The sequence below is a fragment of the Nothoprocta perdicaria genome, unplaced genomic scaffold (assembly GCF_003342845.1).
Source record: "Nothoprocta perdicaria isolate Ctin4 unplaced genomic scaffold, notPer1 scaffold_81, whole genome shotgun sequence".
NCBI lineage: Eukaryota > Metazoa > Chordata > Aves > Tinamiformes > Tinamidae > Nothoprocta > Nothoprocta perdicaria.
In genome coordinates this window covers 2903120-2923844 of record NW_020456099.1, presented here as the reverse complement: position 1 = coordinate 2923844, position 20725 = coordinate 2903120, and the positions used below count along the sequence as shown (strand labels likewise).

The 20725-nt window shown below is 42.6% G+C and overlaps 1 protein-coding gene across 1 annotated transcript in view; it reads left to right on the top strand.

Annotated features, from left to right (window-relative positions):
• SPATA5 (spermatogenesis associated 5) overlaps window positions 1-20725 on the top strand; it is a 154500-nt gene that overhangs the window by 18607 nt on the left and 115168 nt on the right. The window contains exons 7-9 of the mRNA XM_026051973.1: window positions 4948-5157; window positions 13352-13405; window positions 13805-13884. Of these exons, the coding sequence (XP_025907758.1) occupies window positions 4948-5157; window positions 13352-13405; window positions 13805-13884 (344 nt within the window). The remainder of the gene's footprint in view (window positions 1-4947; window positions 5158-13351; window positions 13406-13804; window positions 13885-20725) is intronic.

Here is a 20725-nt window from a genome sequence, read left to right as displayed (position 1 = left end):
TTAACTGTTATTTTGGGCTGCAGAACGGTCTGCCTGCAACACCTAAGTCACCTATACATGTTGAGGAGCAGCCTGATTATTTGGTAATACTTGGCACAGCTGTCTGTAGAAGTCAGGGCAGTGGAAAGTCTCCAGCCTTGTCACCCACCAAGGCTAGTTGCACAGTTGTCCTTGATATTTGGGGTGGGGAGGTGCCTGAAGTCAGCTCAAGTCGCTGGGATTGTGGCAGGAGCTTGGCATTGCTGAGGCTGCAGCAAAATGCATTAAACAACCCATTTGTGATGGTTGTTATTAAACCTCGCCTAGTGCAGTTTCATGTTTATTAGCAAATCARTATGTCTTATTTTCACATGTTTGTTGTTGTCCGAGTGCCAGTCCTTGGCATTTAATGTACTGCTATCCAGAGGATTTACATGGTTGATTTGTTGTTCGGAACATGCCTTGCAGCAGAAAATGTAATACAGTTTCTAATTCTGTGGATACCTTTTGTTTATTTTAAGGAGGGTATGCAATACTTCACGTTGCGTGCTTCTAATACTGATTTTTAGCTCTGTCTTAATCTAATTTTGCAGATGCAGTTGTGCTTCTCTGGTTCAAGCTGCGTGTTTAACTGCTGCGGTTAGAGCTGCGTGCCTGCTTGATTGCTCTAACATTTGCAGTTAATTGGATGCTGAAGCGCTGGGCTGTGCTGAAACCCCATAGCTGAGAAGCCAAACGGTGCAGTCGCAGGGCAAGTGACTTGTCCCACCRCCCTGGGGCCCGAGGCTGCCTCCTCCACCACTTTGCTGCTGCTGTGCCCCAGTGTCCACTCCCCCAGCACCTGTTGGGAAGCCTTGAAAATGACTTGCTTGTCACAGAGCTGTTGCTAACATTGGCTGCCACTTCTCTAATAAGTTGCTCCTCTTTACTACCTTCCTCTCTTTCAGTGGTTYATGGACTCGGGCCACTTTTCCATTCAGCACTTTATTGTTTGGCTCTTGGCCAAGGTGTACTGTGATATGTTACTTATGTGCTCTGCAGTAATTTACACCGACCCAAACTGCCTTACTTGCACAACTTGTTGCGTTCATATTAGAATATAAAAATTAYGGTTGGGGAAAAAAAAGAAAAAGCTGGCATAACTAGACAGGTTGCCTAAGGAAAGCTGGATTCCTGAATTCCTGAAACTTAACTTTTGATTTTATTTATTTTTTTTTTTTTTTCCATCTGGCTACTTGTCTTCATGCCCATTAGTTTACACATCTTGTATTGCTATGTCTCCAAATACTTTGTGTGCATAAGCCTGCTACCCTCTGCCCCAGAAGCTGTCAAACTGGACAGGTGATTTTGTGGCTGTACTGACTGTAACACTGTTTGTCATCTAAAACACCCTTGCTAAAAATAGCTTTAAGCATGAAGTAAATGATCAGCTATAGGAATTTTTTTCCAAACAGAAGAGGAGAGTCTGAACTACATTAGTAATCTCTTGTATCATAAACTCCGGGTTGTTTAGTCAATACAGATCTGAATTGCTCTCTGAAATCTGGCAGATTTGGAGTAGGCTCTATGGGAAAACTAGTGTTCAAATCTTTCTGCAGTTTTCAGATTGTAGATTGTAGATCTTGTCAGTTTAGGAGGCTTGAGAGCTAAATTGCTCTGTTGCATTCTGTTGTCTTTTTAATTTAAAACCTGGCACAAGTTCCTCTGTTGTGCAGGTACTTGGGGTAGTAGCTAAAGCACAAGAAGAAGCTTTGAGAGAAGTGAGCTGGTTGGGTGGCCTTGTAAATGTCACTTTATTTCATGATGTCTCGGGCTGCTTTGCAGCCTGCTTCTGACAAATGCTCTTATGACCAACCAGTTATTTCTTTATTAATGCACCCTTTAGCTGATTTGCAACACATGTTGTGCTGCCCTATGCTTGAAGGCCCATGGTAGTCATGTGCATTATGTAGATGCTTGTGAAAGAGCTGCCTGTGGCACGTCCTGAGCAATTTTGTGTTCCAGGCGTGTGCAAGGTTATCGGTGGGGAAGGAGCCAAGGCAAGTGAGTTTGGGAGGGCCCATGGAAAGCGAGGCTGGTGCTGGGGAGCAGAAGTGGGTGTAGGTGGGAGTGTTGGGTGCACTTTTTGGTGGGCTGCCTTTCTATATCCCTTAGTGTGGGCTCTTGCACCCTCCTTTGCAAGGCAAATGAAAAATACAGGTCTTCCAGGTTCCCCTTAGTATCATGTCTTCCATTTTTACAGACTTTTTACCGAACCTTTCTTGAACTTTGCTGTGTCCCCCCGCCCCAGACATATAAAAGCTGCACATTTTAAATCAAGAAGCTCATACTGCAGTTGTTTGGAGAGTTGCACTCTGRTTACTGTTCCTCCCTCTCCTTTGGGTCCTTCTGAAATTCGTGTAACGTGCTTGCTCACTTTGCTCCCCTCACTGCAATTCAACGCTCAGATCCACATCCTTGCAGCCCAAAGGTTCCAGAGGAGCCAGCCCTTGCGTGTCTGCTCTATTTCTTTATTGCTGCTGCTTCGCTGCCTCTGGAGAGTTGCTGATCTGCATCATATTCTGAGGTCTGTTAACCTGGGGAGASCTGAGATGATGGTGGGACTGAAAACGTGGTGTCTTGCATCCTGGAGCAGAGCACTGTCTTGGTATCTTCGAGCTGAGCCTAAGGCCAGGCTTTTAAGCCGCTTCCCCGGTGCGGGAAGACCCACCTCATTGCAGGTGCTGTGAGGCAGCCAAGGATGTGCAGCTTGTTCTAATTAGTGGACTCTCATCTGTGTTAATCACAGGCAGGAAGTTACTGAGGTCTGCGAAAACATTCCTCCCAGCTCTTCCAAGCACATATTGGCCTACATAAATCTGCACAAATTCTTGCTTTGCAGGTTTTACTGTTAGTGGGCTGATTTTTCTACTTATCTGTATGCTTCTAAAAGGAGAAAACAAATATTTTGTTTTGAACTTGACAAGCAGAGAAACACAGTGCTTTATTTTCTGTTTTTACCTTTAATACCATTGCGGCTTGAATTCCGTATGATTTGTGGTAATTAGGAATCTGCAAACAAGTTTCACTCTTCTGAAAAATAAAGCAGCACAGAAAGCCACGTTCTAACTACAGGCACTAACTGATGCCTAGCTCAGACACCACCTCTGAGGAAGAGGAGAAGCTGCCTGAGAAACCATGTGTCCGGCTTTCAAGAGTGGTCAGGTCTTAGCTGCACTGCCCTGTGGTGGTGTCTCCCTGTCTCTCTCCAACATGTTGAGATCTGAAGATACCCTGCGCTAAGGTAGATGGTAAGAATTCGTCTTCCCATGTCCCTCTTCCCTTCCAGAGCGCTGCAAAGCTTCTCACTGAGCAGCTGTTTTTGCTGAGTTCGGACACATGGTTTCATTTTGGACATAGAGACTCTCTCTCAGCCCTTTCCATCCACATGCTACTTATGCGCATAGATGTGCTATGTCTATGTGCATTCTTTTAATATGATTTGTTTGGATTTGTTCTTGAATCRTGGAACAGAAAGGGATTCTTCTGTGATGTTGCTCTGAAATAGCTCTTCAGAAAGATGTRTTGACAGGTATGCTGCTTTGGTAATGGCCCTGCTAAAACCTTTCCTCTTTCTGCTGTTGGGTTCCTCTACCACCTCCAATTAATTCCTCTCTTTGCTCTGACCTTTACTATATTTGTGTTTCTTTTGTACCTTTTCTTTTTCTCWTGTAAAGGAAATCTGCCTTTGGCAGATCCCTCTGCCCTCAGAAACTCTTAGCAGGCGATGTCTATCAGCTTTACATATATTGCACTTCCTCAGGCTTACAAATATTTGTTTAAGAACGAGGAGCTTTTGGTAACCAAGAAAAATAAAAAGATTTTCTTTCTAAAGTTGCTGTAACTTATTCCTAGTGTGAAAGACAACATATACTGCCAGCAGTGGGTCAGCAGCTCCTCACCTCCCAATTAGCCTTTGCACCCCATGTAGGTTCATCTTTTGTGTTTGTTTTCTGTTATCCTTGTAATTATCTTTTGTCGAAGACTGACAATTAATGGGAAGTTTTATTTGGTGTACAATTTGCCTATGCTGAGCACTGCTTCCAGTTTTTCTTCCGCTTCAATACTAGTCTGAATTGCTTCGCTCAGCAGCTTTTTCCTGTTGGTTTCCAGTCAGTGTTCTGATATCAGGGAAATGGAAACAGGGAAGAGGCAGGAGTTTTCCAAGTCAGAGTAAGGCTGATATTTTAGGTCTTGGTAATGTTCTGCTTGTGTTTCAAAACTATCTGACTTTTCAGAGTTGAAGGATGATTTATGTCTARTACATTTTTGGAAGAGTGTCTTAAGAGAGGAGGTCAATTGGTGCAGGTGCCTTTCGATGGGTTCAATATTTGCTGTGGGTTGTAAAGGCTGCTGTCAGCACGGGAGCAGGCTGGGGCACTGGGGGCAGCATTCCCAGGCCCCCTTACAATGGTGTGGCTGGGAAAAGTGTAGCAGCTTTTAGACCTGTCTGCTSTTGTGAACAGGGTGTCAAGCCTGCCTTGGGTCTGTAACAGAGCACRCCCCTAGCTGTGGTTGGTTTTGAATGTTATTTTTTCCTGTATATATATTGTATAATATGTATATATTTTCCTGTAGGTATTTTGGTGTTCGTTTTCAAGCTTCTGGTCAAATCTGCAGTGCCCAAGTGGTGATCAGGAGTGGTAGTGCTGGAAAGTGATAGAACCCTAAAATTCCTAATATTTACTCTCATTCACCTTAATAGGATTATACGTCTATGGGGAGGGCCTTCCTGTGTCAGTTCTAAATAAAACCTTCCTGAACACGTGTAGTCCTTTTCTTCAAGGAAGACATCAAAGTAAATATGATATATCATATACCATATATATCATATTTGGTTGCTTTATTGTTACTTTCTATATTTCTGTGCAGTAGAAACACTCTGCTTTGCTCTGTAGTCTGAATTTAACAGAATGAACTGCTTTGCAGGTCTCGTGGTCGGACATAGGAGGACTGGAAGATGTCAAGCTGAAACTGAAACAGGCAGTCGAGTGGCCGCTCAAGCACCCCGACTCCTTCATCCGAATGGGGATTCAGCCACCGAAAGGAGTGCTGCTTTACGGCCCTCCTGGGTGCTCTAAAACAATGATAGCAAAAGCTCTGGCTCATGAAAGTGGTCTCAACTTTTTGGCAGTGAAGGTAGGACATTTATTCTTGCATTTTMTTTTTTTCCAGGGTAACAACTGGCTGAGGGCAGTTTGCCAGCTGCCAGCACTAGAACTCGGTGGCACTTGGTGTCCTTATTTGTTCTACAGTAAACATCTTGTAAATCCAAAGCAAGATTTGTGTTTTATAATGAAAAGGACCATTTTTGTGTGTGTGTATGCGTTCTTTTTTTTTTTTTTTTTTCCATAATCAGAGCACAGAAATAACGTGTATTAGATGCGTAAGCACAGAAATAATATGTTGAATGGATGGGTAAGCTATTAAGTAGCATTTAAGTGCTTTATTTTAGTGAAAAATCTAAATAATCAGAATTATTTTAAATGTTTCTCAAAATGAAAACAGCAAGGTTGTTCAGGCACTCTATGAAGTTGACTGAGATTGGATAGTATCTTTTTACTCTTAAGAATTACTTACAGGGGAATGTTGTTGTCTTTTCATTTACATTCCTTTTCATTCCTCGAGAGTGTAGCTTTCTTTATATTAATAATGATATTTCATYGCATCAGTTTCTCACCCTATTGACCTGTTCTCAGAAGAAATTATTTGGTTTCACCAGCTTCTGGAAAGGTTTCACAGTAACTTATACCTGGTGTACTCACGGCTAAGTGGGATGCGCTCTCAGCATCGAGAAACACTTTAAGTCAAGAGATATTTTGGGATTCACTGCCASTGAATCATTTTAGTTGACTACTGTGGGGCATATGGAAAAAGCATAAATGGAAGTGTAATAATAATATTGAGCTTTGACATTTAGAACAAAAAAAGAAGACAGTAGAGTGATTCCACATGAGGTGGGACTGCAGCTGTGTCAGCATGTTAACGAAGTGCAAGAAATAACATTTGTTTAAGTATTTTTTGCTCTAAAAGCGCCTCTTTGGCAGCAGGGCCGCGTGCGCTGCTCCGCTGCCCGTCTCCCCTTTGCAGAGCTCTGTGTGGCGGTGGTTTCCGCAGAGCTTCCTCCCCTGCTCCGCTGCCGGCGACGTGGCGGGGCGGCGCGGGACCCATACACCTCTGCAAGGGGCTTTACACGAGGTGCTTTTAGGCAGTAGTGCAGCGCTGCTGCACTGTGCCTTTTTTCTAGCGGTACGAAAACTATCGCTATTGACAAGCGCAACAGAAGTGGCCAGCTTGGGGAAACTGCTCTTTATTCTCTGTCAGTTTAAGTACCGTGGCCTGGAACTGCCAAATATTCAATGTACAGATGTTCCACGAGGCACTTCTCTGGAGTATGTCCAGCCTTGGCTATGTTGACTCCAGGAAGGGAAGGGAGCCCACTTTCCCTAACTTTGCCTTTGCTTCCTGGACAGAAAAGGCACCATCCATCACGTATTAAATGTGTTAAACATCATTGCCTGTGCTTTTTAAAGCACAACAGGCTTGAATTCATCTCTATTCCATGTACTCCTGCAATAAATCCAAAGCAGCGGACAAATATGTTGAACTTTTTAAAATGAGAGAGTTTTTTTTTTTTTTTAATTGTTTATTTTCCCTTTCCCTTCGTTGTGTCTCAAAAGGCTGTTCCAGTAAGTGATACCAGCATCTACCATAGATTTTGAAGCAGAAGTGCGTTGCTTGATAAGTCACAGGCTTGATTATTCCAGGCTCTCTTGACTCAAACAAATGAACTTGATGAAACATGCCTGCCATACCTGCTGCGAATATGTATGTTCTTTCAGTGTAGTTAAGGAGGCTCAGGGTTGTGGGGTCCCTCTCAGTGGACTGCAGGAGAAGGAATTGCGGGACCTGCTGCTGGGCCTCATTCTCTCTCCTGTGTGCCTGAAACCTGGGAAGAGACCAGGTACATTATGTGCATCCCTCACTTGGTCCAGTGTTGTTTGGAGCCTGCTGTGTGTGCACAGTACATTCAATATTCCTGGACACTGTAAGTCCAACTCTGGGAAAATGAGGGTTGTGTCGTGCTTGTGAACATCAGCGGTGCTGCTCAGGTGCCCCTGGCCTGCAGCCAGCAGAGCTGGGCTCTACTTCTCCACGTGTGCCTGCGCAGCGTCTCTGCAGCTTGCTGGGCACTCGGTAAGGTTTCCTGCTAGATGATAAGGGATCTCTTCACAATTGTCATTCCCAGGTATCTTTGGAAGGGCTGCCTGTCATAGTGCTATAGGAGKCACGGCGGCCTAAGCGTGTCTCGCTCGTCTCTAGCAAGGTGTGGGAAACAGGCAAGGCTTAGACGCGATTGCTAGGCGGAGGAGWCGGAGCAACAGCCTTGGTCGTGTGTCTTGTGCTCTCTTGAAATCTGTGGTGGAATTTGAAGGGTTATTGGTACGATGTTTGACCCTTCTGAACACAAACTGTGTGATACTTGGCCCAAGCTTTTTACAGCTGTATTTTAGCAAGAGCAGTGACCTTTTACTTTTCCTGAGAAAAGATTTGTTTGTTAGTTTCTAACAAAGCAATTTTACATATAATCCCTGAGGGAGTTTTTCATGTTCATTTCCTCACCTGACTGTTCCTTCAGTCAACAACAAGGTGTCTGCTCACTTTTTGGGGGGAGGAGGCTGTCAACAGCTTCCAGGGAATATCCCTTCCTGATYCCTCCCACTACCTCTTTCTAAATCTCTAAAGCTCTTGATGCTTTTCAGCGTTTTAGCAAATATCTTAATACTTTTTTTTACCAAAAAAGCTATTACAAAAGTTTAACTTAGTTGTTCTTATCTTCTTGGAGAGTTTTCAGTGTTTTGCAGTTGTGGATATGAGCTGGATATAAGACTATGTAAACAAATGAAAAATTAAGATGTTTCTTTTTCTTTGGTGTTTGAACATCAGTCTTGCCTTATCAGTGCTTTTGAATCTGCTTGAGTTCTTATTTCTCTCAACTTTATATGCTTTTTTAGAAAATCCTGTGTCGTTATTTTGTTAAGAATCTGGTGAACATTGCTYTTCTTCATGTATTTTCTCTTGACTTTTTGGGAAGCAACTTGCAGAGAATCCATGCAGATGTTTTTTCTGGCATTATTATGTTATCTTGGTAATTAACTTTACCAACAATAAAGAAAACAGGCTTGTTTGGTTTTAGCCTGTGTCGGAATGATCATGGGAATTTCTTCCGCTGCTGTAAGCCTGGTAGGTAGCACCACATCTCTTCTGGATAAGTTTAATCTCCCCATGYTAAGGGGTTTTGCAGCTGACAGTGTCCTAAGAGTCAATGGGAGAGAATAATTCTTTTGCCTTTTGAGTTGCTTGTGTGCCTGGGTTGAGCACACAAGGAGAACCGGGAGGAGCTGTGCGTGGCTGGTGGCATCCTGCCTTAACTCGGACTTGCTCCAAAGCCGCTGGAATTAGAGGGTGAGTTACTGCTAACGTGAGGATTGTTTTGCACAGGGCCGTATGGACAGCGGACATAGAGGGCCATTTTCTACCCTGTGACTAGATTGTCTGAACCTAGGAGATAAGGAACAAGAAAACTTCGCAACTTGTACGTGCTTGCAAGGGTTTTAGAAGCTTTGGTTGTGCTCTAGCTGCTTGTTGCTTTCTTATTAGAAAGCAGCATTTGTAGATTTGCCTGTTTAAAATCAAAACAAAGCAAAAACTAACTTAGTGACAGTGACAAAACACAGCTTAAATTTTCAGAAAGCTTAGATCTTCAGAAGATAAACCCGTTGGAATTCAGCCCTCTAAGTGAGACATGCYGAGTACTGTAAACATGGTGAAGCATGAAAGCAGGATTCAAAAAAACAGTGGCAAGAGATGTTGGAGCACATGAACACTGAACAAACCAGTGTTACAGCGTTATAGCGCAGACGTGTGCACCTTTGCTCTAAAATACTGGTGTGTTTTACATGAGGTAGGAACTCCAACTATGGAGAAGAATTTTGAGAAAGTAGAAAATACTCCTGACATTTTATTTTCTGTTTTTCAAGAGTTCAGGCTGAAAGAATCATTTTTTTTTCTCAATTAGGAGTAATTGCGAAAATATACACTATTCTTAGAGCTCAGGCTTCACCTTGGCTTGATTTAACTCTCTGTATCACCCTGCAGATGCTTTTGTACCACTCCCCATGCCTGAGTTGCGCATGCCATGCGCTTAAGTTGGGTCTGTCATCTGGGTCAATTCCGTCAAAATATTTTCCAATTGCAGTTTCCTCTGCTTTTCCCTTCAGCTCTTGGCTGCCGCAGTTGAAACAGATTAACGAAGCCTTGGAAAGGCCGGCTGCTTTGCTTTGCAAAGAGCTGTCACTGGGTTTTTGGAAGATAGTTCAGCTTTCTGACAGGGATTTCAGCAAGCTCTTCTTGGGCTGTGGTTGTGAGCAGAAGCATGAAAGAAAGTTTTAAGGTGGTGATTAACTGAGTGAAAGAAAGTTTTCTAAGGTTAAAAATGAAGAAGCAATGTGGCCTTAGGAGATACTTTGTCAAAGATTTGATAAAATCAGGGAAAGACATGATTTACAGTAACACCGTTTAATTAGCAGATAGTGAAACTAATGTGCCCCGTGTTTTGAGAAATGCCTAATGTTTAAATAACATTTTCCACAAGAGATAGCAATTTGAGATAATTTAATGAACTCTCTTCGTCCTAAGGCTTGAATGTGTTTCATTCAACTAAAACTAAAATAAGGCAAATATGCAGTCTTGCCATAAACTCCCCTGAAATGAATATGTACCCCAAAAGTAATCCTTTCTGCTTCCTTCCCAGTTCTTTTTCAAGGCTRGTTCCTATTAGCACCTAGCTCCTGCCTCTGCTGAGGTTGCCCGGGATTTGCCCTGCCGCTCTCAAGCCCCTTTCGAGCCGGAGCAGCGCACGGCACCGCGGTTACATGTGGCCTCGAGTGAGAAGGGGTGCTGGAAACCCCTGGCAAACAGGGCTGGCTTGTGAGCGGCTGTCTTTGTGGAGGAGGACGAGGACGGGTTATCTTCTAGATCTACTGCAGCCCTGTTTGTTGTGGTAGGAGCTCACCTCTGCCTTGCTGGTGCGGTGCCTGTGCTTGCGCAGCGCTTCCGAAGCGCATGGAATCCTCCCGAATGGGAGCGCGGAGCAGGGCCCCCTTCGGATGCACTGGGGCATGCAAGCGTTTTAATGCAATGTTTATGGTGAGCTCACTCGGCACTACAAATATTGGCTTCTGTATTACATAAAGAAGCCTTGAAAGATTGTCACTGAAGTTTATTAGTCACAGCAAAAGGGAAACAAGTCAGTTCTGAGTCATGTTGATAAAGAAAAATGGAGATTGTATTTGCCTTGAGCAATTTAATTGCACTGCTTTTATAAACTTTGTTGCATGGACTGCAGTTCACAGTTTTTGCTAACCTATTTCCCCAGATGTTTTGGAACCTACAAGGAACCTACAAGTACCTGTTTAAGTTTTTAAAACCCCAGACAGGTGTCAGCAGGTTTATTTTAAGGTCCTTTAGAAAGCAAGTGAGAGGGAGAGGAAGCGATTAAAATGGTGAAGCTGTATGGGGCATGAAGGTTTAAAAGCTGCCTAGACCTGTGAATGATGCAGATTAAATCCCTCAGCAACATTAAAAGGGAAGAATCAGGCTTTATTCTTAACRAGGAAATATAATGCATTTTATGAGCAAACATTTTTCCAATAGCTTAAGCAGTTACAAAATAATTCACGTGCAACCTCTGCATTAGAAATAGCCTTACTGTTAAAAGAGAGGAAGTCTTATTGTTTGTCTTGCTAACTCTTTCCTGCGGCCCTCCTGAGCAATGTGTTATACATATGAGTAAACAAAGCTGTGGATATTTCAGCAGAATGGAGTGTGCCTGAGCTCGTAGGTTTACTACTATTCGTCTGGATTGCAAGTCACAAATGAGATGTGCTTATATATGCATGGCTGCTACAGCTGCTGCTACCAACTTCCTCCTCCAAACCTTGTGTAGATTTTGGAGCCAGCGTGTGCACGGCCAGARGAAGAGGTTTTGTTCCTCCACATCCTTTTGTCCGGAACACGGCTGGCTGCGCAACGGGCTGAGCTGCGCCTCCTTAATCCCCACCGTTTGCTGCTGGGGCATCTTGGGCAGCTGTAGGCAGATTGTAAATGAATCATTATGGGTACCTCTAGGTCACAAATGGTGTTTTATCAAGTGTCACTCTGCTGACTGAGTGCAGTTCTTCTCCACAAGTGGTGGAGAAGAAGCATCCACAGGGGATCTGCGACAGCTCTCCAAGGCGCCGCGCTCCGGCGGGGAAGGCCGCGCTCCGGTCCACGTTATTGCGCCAGCGCCACCCGGCCCAGTTTCTCCACCAAGCGCCTTTGAGCACTGCTAGCGTTTCTGTTGTGGTTTCACGTGTTTGCATTAGACAAAGTGCTTACCAATTCTGCTGCTTCGATGTGCTCTTTCTCTTCTGGAAACTCTTCCGCTGTTGCCAGGTAAAACAGGAGTTCAAAGCTGCTTTGTAATATAAAGACCTTGGTCCTGATGGCAGTTTTGGTGATGTCTGAGAAGTAGACTATGAGAGTGCCTTAAAATCAACTTTTATGAAAATTCTCCATTAAGAGACTCAGGTCATTAATGCCTACTGCTTTTTCACATGATGTTCCTGCTTAATGAAGAGCAAAATGGGAAAAACCTTCATGTCAAAGCTTACAGCAAAACCATGCACTCAAAATAATTCCCTTTGGAAGCCTTTTAAACACTATTTATTGCTTTGATGTTTCCTTGGTCATATTTTAATGCTTAATTAAAAATAAAACTCCAAGCATCTGAAGTGATATTGTACCCGGAARCTCAAAGAGAGCAGCTTTGGTGTTAAGCAATTTTTGCTCAGACAAAAGAAGAGTGCACGKCGGGCTCTGTGATGTTGTCTGTCACACGAGAAGAGTCTGTGTGGGGCTGCCTGCTGTGCTGCTGTGAGCGAAGTGGCCTGTGAGAGGAAGGGCCTGAAAGCCAAGGTCTGCAGGGGAGGGTAGTGGAAGAAATCTGGAACTGTGGGCAGGGCCTGCGGAGCGCACTCAGTGCTGCCGCTTTGGGCTCCCCAAAAGCAGGACCCCCGGGGAAACTGCTGCTCTCTGGTTGCTGTGGGTCTGTTATGGGTCCTCCTCTGCAGTGATYGTGAGGACTGGTGAGGGCCGGGGCAGCTGGGGGCTGTGACATGCACAGTGCTCTAACACGGGTGCTCTGCTGGTGTCAGATAGCCCGAGCTTTTCTTTTTAGGGTATATTCCCTTCCCTGTACAAGTGCATGTGTGCTTTCCAGTCATGCCTATGTGAAAATAAAGCCAGTACTCCTCCTGCAAGGCTGAATACAAGCCTGAAAAGGGAGTTTGGAAAAAGCGTCCAGCCTTTTTAGGGTGATAAATCTACATTTTGGTGATCTAGGTCRTAATTCCAGATGTTCTCCCTCCAAGAGCAGTTGCATCAGCACCTCTTTCAGTGCCAACGTATAAAGTCTGTCTTCTAGTGCAAGTTAATTTTAGTGTAACTGTTGATTAAAGCTTCCTTAAAGCTTCTGCTCAGAGCTTTACCTGAAGGTACTCAAAGCATTTGTTCAATTTACAGACTGTGAAGTAGGATGTCGTTCCTGCTGGTGGAATTCTGTGGACATCTGYGCCCTGGAAAGCAGAGTGGAGCCACTGGCTCATTTCATTCAGAGCGCCAGGTAGTCATTGGTAGTGGCTGTASGTCAAGGCTGAGGCAAACCAGGCTTTCTACCATCATCACAACCAATCCAGTGAGAATCATGCTTCCACAAAGAAGCATTTTTAGAAGCCTGTCCTCRGAGATTCAGCAGGACAGAAAACACTTGGAGTATTCTTCATTTTTTCAACTTTCGTAATTTTAAGTACTGGATGGATAAGATGCCTGTTGAGTGTACAGGTGAATGCTTTCCTCTAATGCATCTTTCTGGCTGAATGCCAGCCCCCRTGTTGCTGCTGCTGTGGGGCTAGCAACTTCCAGGAACCTCAGAGTCTTTCCTCTGTTGGTTTGTTTCTGTTAATTCCGTTTCTCAGATACTGTTAGGTGGACATCATGATAAAATACTGATCTATAAATATTGTCACATGTATGGCAAAGGCCTGTGACAAATGGAAGAAAACAGGGTTTTACCCTGGGTAACCATGTGTAGATGGTAAGCTGTAAAATGCCTTTTGCAAGTGATAAATTATTAAAAATCTTCCTAACAGAATATCAGTAAAGTAGCWTTGATAAATTGTCTAAATTATTTTGTATATAAATATAATACATATACTTCTTAATTTTTCAGGGACCTGAGCTGATGAATAAATACGTTGGAGAGTCCGAACGAGCAGTGAGAGAGGTGAGAAGGTGCAAACGGTGCATGATGTTATACATTAAGCTTTTCTTGTTATTCAAATTTTTTCTGGGCTTATAAGGTTACCTTTAAGCTTTCCAAGAAGACCTCCTGCAGTTTGAGTTTTTAAGGGAAAAAAACAAGGGACATTCTGTGCTGTTTATTCTCCTCCTGCTCTGGCCTAGTGGTCCATGTCAAATTAASGATTCAGTACAGCTTTCACTGTAAGCCTTTGTCGCACAGTGTCGTGGATATCTATGGAAAGTTCTATTAAAAAAAAAAAAAAAAGATTGCAAGACTTTTGTTCTGTGATTTCTTAGCTTTTGGAGTGCGTGGTGGGTGATAATGTTCTATTTTTAAAAAATCCATCCCTTAAAACCGAGTGTTTCATTGTTGTTGTTCTAGATCTTTAGGAAAGCCAGAGCAGTGTCTCCTTCGATTCTTTTCTTTGACGAAATAGATGCCCTGGCAGTTGAAAGRGGAAGGTAAGTAAGACTGCTATGAAAATGATAGCTATTTATTTGTTTTACAATAAATTACCCTAAAATACCATTATGCAATCACAAGTGTATCTTCTTGTGTATGTTCTTGTGTGTATCACAAGTGTATGCTTCTAGAATTCYCCTATTAAATAAATTCGTTCTACAGGCAGAAGGGCACTATTTGTGACTTCTACTTAAGCCTATTTAATTTGACATAAACAGGTAAGCTGGTGGAGATCCTCCTTTCTCATGTCATTAGCAGGAAGGATTCTGCTTACTCTCATGCCCTTTAGCTCTTTTCTGTGGTTTTAACTTGCTTTTATTTCCTGACTCCTGACTAACTTCTTTCTTTTCCCATGGTTGTTGCACTGGCCTAGCACAGTGCCTCCATCAAGCAAAGAATATGATTATATGCTGTATACTGATGGACTTCCCTATGGGAYTACTCATATACTTGCTATATTTACTCATATACTTACTATATTTACTCATATGCTTACTATATTTAAGCACTTTGCGGTGCAGGGAGAAAAGGTGTGAAAAAAATCAGGGGGTATATTTGTCCTTTCAAGTGCAGCATTGAAAAGGGATTCTTGTGGAAGCAGCAAAGTCTTTCTGTAACCTCCCGCTTTGCTGGGATTGTGACAGGGCCTACAGGCTYAGTTTCCATCTGAAGAAGGATTATAGCCGGTTTTGCTGTTTTGCTGCTATAGCGTTTTAGGTTTGAAAGGCTCTGTAAGTTGGCTTCCTATCTATAAAATATTTTTTTCCTGTCGCGAACTAGTGCAAGTTTATTTCTGCCGTGTTGGATTTGCATGAAAAAATGTCACATTTTTGCTAGAACAGGAGCAACCTCAGCATCTGCACAGATTCCTCTATATTGCAGAAGGGCCAGTGGTATCGACAAGAAAGGTGTCATTCTGACCTGTCAGCCCCTCAGCTTCCTTGCTTAGACAGGCAAGCATCTTCTGCTGCATAGTGCTGTGCTGTAAAACTGCTAACAGATGAACACTTTCTCTGTTGGAATTAATACAGGAGCTGACACAAGACATCTTCATGAGCATCCTTTTTTAATGTAGTGTATTCCACTATGAAACTTGTAAAATTCCTAGAAATGCTTCCCACCCTGCAGCACAATGTTAGAACACCTGCCTGTGTGCCTATTTTCACAATAGAAGTTGCAAAAAATGTGTTCTGGAATCAAGCCAACAAGAGAAAAGTCTCCCCRTGCTGCAATTGTTTAAGTATTTAGCTCTCAGAAATATTACTTCATCAAGATAAAACCTTCTGGAGGTATAAAATACAGAACATGTTCATCGGCCATTTCACGCAGTTCCTTTAGAGGCTCTGTATTTATTTGTTGGTTTCATTCTTTTAGGGGGTAAATAACCCAATTTTACGTTACCTGGAATTGTCTGTAGCGGGTAGTAGGCCTGGCACAGCTTGCTGAAGAATGTGGTGTGACCTGCTGCAGTCGTGTTGTGCTGGAGACATCTGGTTTGGGAGCTTTAAAAAGAACAGGGTGGGACACACAAATATTTCATTGTCAAATCTGAACCAGATGGGAGGTTAAATATGTAGCAGGGTTCTCATAAAATTCTTCTGAAATTAAATGGTGTAGGAAACCAGACAAGGCACTTATTAGAAATGGCCCCTTTTTTTTACAGGCTGATTTTGCACAGTAGGAATTTGCAAATGCATTAGAGATGCTAATGATTTGTGGCCTCTGGAGATCCATTTCCTGTACTATTAGTAACCATACTGAAGTTTTCAAGGAAACACCTGTTTTTGTTGTCTCCCTGTTCCCTCCATTGGCGTTTTTTTCTCCTGTCTTGCCAATGAAGAACAGTCTGTGATACAACTTTGTAGAAGTTTTTTCCTCTCAGTTTAAATCCTCATTAGGATTCTGTGGGTTGCGGGTTTTGTGCAGAATGTGCTGCATCCCAAAGCCCTTGGGTAGGTAACGTCTCCTCATCCTCACTGTGCCCGGAGCTGCTGAGAAGCCTCAGCCAAGTTGTGAGAGTAGTTTTCTGCACAACTCAGATCTGGTATACAGATGTGAAATAGCATTCACTATCTGCCTAATGCTTTTGCTCTTCAGAGCGCTTTACCAAATATTCATTAACACATTATAATTTTTTTTATTTTTGCCTAAAGCTTGTGGGTTTAAAAAGTGTGAATGTTTTGCTCCAGTACCTCTGTAGAGCTCACTAATCAATCCYTTCTCATCATCTGGCACATATAAATTAATAGACTTGGTAATTTATTATAACCAGTGATAGGTGGATCAAGAGAGCTAAGAAATCTCCTGGGTTGCATCTTTCCTTGCTTCATGTGGCAGAGTCTGTGTCGCTGCAGAAGCCATTAGTCCGTGTCAAACACTGGCTGCATTCAGGTCTGCCATGGTGCTTTATTTATTTATGCATTCCCAAGCCATAGCGCCATAATTTTAAACAACATCTAACACTCTCCCTAATGAAATTATCGTTATTAATTTAATAGCAGGAGATTCAAGCAAGATCTCCTTACAGAGTTGCCTTTACTAAGTATATTAAAGAATGAACACTTTCCCGGTACACTGAAGTATGACCGCAAATAAACGAAGTTCCAGTAGTGCTCTAGTAAACTCATTTAGGAGCTTATTTGCTTTGGTAACTGGGCAAATGCTTATGCTAAGGTAAACAGCACTGAAAGTGTGTCTGTAGTGAGTGGAAGAAAGAAAGAAAGATAGAAAGGAAGAAGGAAAGAAAGAAAGTGCTGAAAATACTGCAGAAACTCTGTGTTCTCATGTGATGGCAGAACATCTTTCACGTCTGCAGTATCTGTGTGTCAAACAGTTTTGTGATACAGAATTGATTTGTACATGTTTATAAGAAATAGTACTTTGGAATCATTAAAAGGGTGWTGTTCAGTATCAAAATACATTATTTCTGAAAAGATTATTTCTAATTCATGCTTAAAAATGTATGCTTAGAAATCCATATCTAGAGGAACTAAGCTCCTACTCTTCCTCATTTTGTATGTGGAATATAGAACAACGCATAYCAATCAAGAAGGTAAAAAAGAAGATGGGAGGGTGAATCTGAATAAAGGATCCGAGTTCTGTTACACTGTGATTAGGCGTTGAACTAAGGGAAGCGTGCACTGTAAGTAGGAGTGGACTACTCCTGCATAGAGAGTAGGAGATGCACATGTAGAGGAAGAAAATGAAGAGCAAGTTGGAGGGCATAGTGGTACTTTCTGAGCAGGAAAATGATTGAATTGAATATGGCAAAACTTCTGAAAGTCAGAAGGACTTTTAATAGTGAATTCTCTAGCACTGGGARTTACACGTGTGGAGAGGAGCTCGGGCAACCTACCATTTGACAAGGACCTACCATTGGAAATGTCTCAGGTTAATGTACAGTGAGGAGCACTCTTGTATGGGGAAGGGTAAACTGCAYGATCTGAGAAATCATTTCCATCATTCGGTGGTTCTAATGAACATGATTAGTTAATGATTAGCTAGTGATTTCTTTCCTCTAATGTTGAAAGCCGATGACTCTTGTTAGGAGAGTCTGTGCTGAAGCGAGACCCATGGGACTGGTCCAGACACAGCAGCACACGAGGAGGAATGTTTGCCTCTCAGTAATCCCTTCCCCGTTCAGAGCCTAAGACTCTTAACAAATTGCCCAGCTGCTAAGACGTACGGGTATTTGTTATTCCTGGGTATCCTGAGCATGTTAAACCCAGTTCTTCTGGCCATTAGAGGCTGCCAAGAGGGAAACGACTTCGTAATTAGACTTGAAAGTGATGAATGAACGTGGCTCTGTGCAAATGCAGCGCAGATGGTCTGTTTGCCGAACTTAAGAAATCTATGTGCTTTGGAAATGGAGCGTTGTTTATAGAAGTAGGATTTTTAGGATTTTTGCGCAATAGACATGTTTGTTCCTTTTCTTGTTTTTCAGAAGCAAAGCATTTTTCCTCTTAACTGCAAATCCCTGTAATCCGAGATGTGAAATCTTGTAGGCTGGAGTGAAAACCACTGCTAAATTCCATTTTCAGAGGAGGAAAGAAAAAAAAAAAGAGAGAGAGAGGAAGGGACAAAGATCAATACCTTGCATTTGATTTCTAATGCCTGTCTCCCAAAGTTGAAGGGCTGATGACAACAACCTTTTTGGGAAGAGGCTGGAAGTGAGGAGGTGAAGGGCTCTCGTTCCTGATGCAGTGAGGATGCAGTATGGTGCTGCTTTTCGGGTGATGTACAGTCTCCTGTGTCCTGGGGGGGAAGGATGCATTGCGTTGCAATAGTTAGTTGTGGGGAGAAGGTTATTCTGTACCTTCCCAAGCTGTATTTAAATGGTTGTGATGGCAGGTTTTGTGGATGAGAACCTTTGAAAGATGAGCAGTTTTCATTTTAGGTATTGAAATATTTGCAGTTAACTTTTGAGGTGCTCAGAGTTCTGATGAGGCTAGAAAAAGAAGTTCTTCTTCCATAGTGTGATGCCCCTAATTTTAACAGGAACTGTGGGACAGTTTCTGGTTTTAAACCAAGCTCTCTGTCCTTTTGGAGTGTAAACTTCAGCATGTATTTATAGTGTACATTTTAGCATATGGCCCAACTTTAGTATTATTGCCAGTTCTAGTGTGATCACTAGCCTCTGTTCTGGAAGATGGAGTCAGTCTAGGACATTMTAATCCTGAAAGCCATGGACTGGATCCTGCAGGCCCAAAGCAAGTGGCATTCGGTAGGATGGAGGTTCTCAGCAGACAAGTACCCTGCACATGGTAACTCAACACTCACAGAGCTGTAAAGAAGTGTTGTCACCCTAGTATTACCCATAAAGAATGTAAAGTTGTTGTGATCTAAAAATACATGGAGTTTGTGGAGTTTTCCAGTGCTGCTGTTGTGTTGTGATAGGCTTTATTGAGCAGCAGGCTGAGCTAGACAAGCAGACAGACTCAGCCTTCCTGAGTTACATAGGCTCTGGTTGTTCCTGAGTTACATAGGCTCTGGTTGTTCCTGAGTTACATAGGCTCTGGTTGTTCATGGCTTGAGCAACATCATCTAATTCTCTGCAACCCCTCAGTTGTGTCTGGAGGCGGTGGAGAGTTGAGGCATCCAGAATTTTCCCTACTGCCTTATGAGTTCTTTAATGTTTTAGAATTTGGTGTCTCGTTAGAAATAGTGTTGGGAGGAAAACCTGCTCATCAGAATCAGCTTTCTATGTTAGGCCTAATGAGGAATGGTGAAGAAGTAAAGTTTAAAAGAGTGTAATCAGACAGTAAGTGTTGGAGTCGCAATTTTAACAAACGGCATTACCGTCATTCTGTTGTATATAGACAGATGTTCAAGGTTGAGAGAGACTTTGGAGCCCACAAACGTAGCTAAGCCTGTTTCGTGGTGCTTACAAGTACTGYGGCAGAGTTTACCTCTGACAAGAGACCTCAACCAAAGACATGAATTGGAGCCTCTGGACTCCTGCCAGAGGCCAATCTGGGGACGGGTACTGGGATTGGAAGGATCAGAAATGAGCATAAGTGGTAACCCCCTTGCTTCCTCCCCCTTGCATTGGCCATGGAAAAGGTGCGCTTAGACATGTAAAATCAGCACAAGCAGCCCATGGAAAAGGTGCGCTTAGACATGTAAAATCAGCACAAGCAGCCCATGATGTGACTGGCATTAGTGGTATAATAACTGCATTTTGAGAGAGAGAGGGAGAGAGAGAGAGAATGTGGAATGTAATTGTCATTAAAACTTATAAATAGTAACTCATTTACTCTAGATGGAAGTGAACCTTTGCTATTTAAATATTGTTATAATGAAGAGTCATCTAGTCTAGTTATTCACTACTGGTCTGTAGCACTTCTGAATTAAATTGCACTGGCTTCTCTAGTAGATATGATTGACTGCAATTTTCAACTTGGTTAACTTCTAGGAATGCACAAAGGTGCTAAAGAAAAGAGAAGGAAAATAAATGGGAATTAGACTGCACATCAGGTAGGCTTTTTTTGGGTTTGCTTTTTGCTTTTAGACCATGACATCATTAAAAAAATGACAATCCCTAGCTACCAGCATCTTCCTGTTGCAGCTGGGCAGTGCCAGATGGAAGGAGGGCTTAATGCCTGTCCTTGAGGTGTACATCTCCTACAGGCAGAAGGAAAAGGACTGTGGATCACTTGAGGGTTTTGAAGGGTGCTTGGGGAAGACCCTCTGGAACCTTTGGATTCCAGTCTCATCTCCAACAGGCTCCTTCTCTCCTCTCTTCATTGAAGTTTTTCTGTATATGTGCCAGATGTGAATTTTGCCCAGGGTTTTAATACTTATCACTTAGGCATATGTATGCTTGCTTTGTCTTTTTGTTTCATGAAATACTTCCTTGGTTATGTGCACATGTGTAGGGAGGGATCAGTTATTCTGGGTGACAGTTTTGTAGCTCAAAACAGGAGCCTTGTTTTTAAACTGGATGTGATAAAATGTGTTCTGTTTTTTAAAGGTAAGGGAACAGTGATAAAAGGAAAAAATATAGACATATTGTGCTGCTCTTTATAAGTCTAGAATATTTATTGACGTTGAGTGTTCTTGAAGTCCCATATGCTCTAAGCTAACACAGCTTGCTCTGCTTTCTTCATATAGAGAAAYATTCCAGATGAGTAATCTTTCAGTGAAAGAGCTGTTTTTTGTGTAGAAAAGCCTTCCAAAAATTGGTATTTGGGAAGATATTGCCATGATTATTTTTCTGTTAATGCAATTGGAGTAGTATTGGAGTAGGCTTTTTTCTGTCTTTCTGTCTTTCTGTCTTTCTGTCTTTCTGTCTTTCTGTCTTTCTGTCTTTCTGTCTTTCTGTCTTTCTGTCTTTCTGTC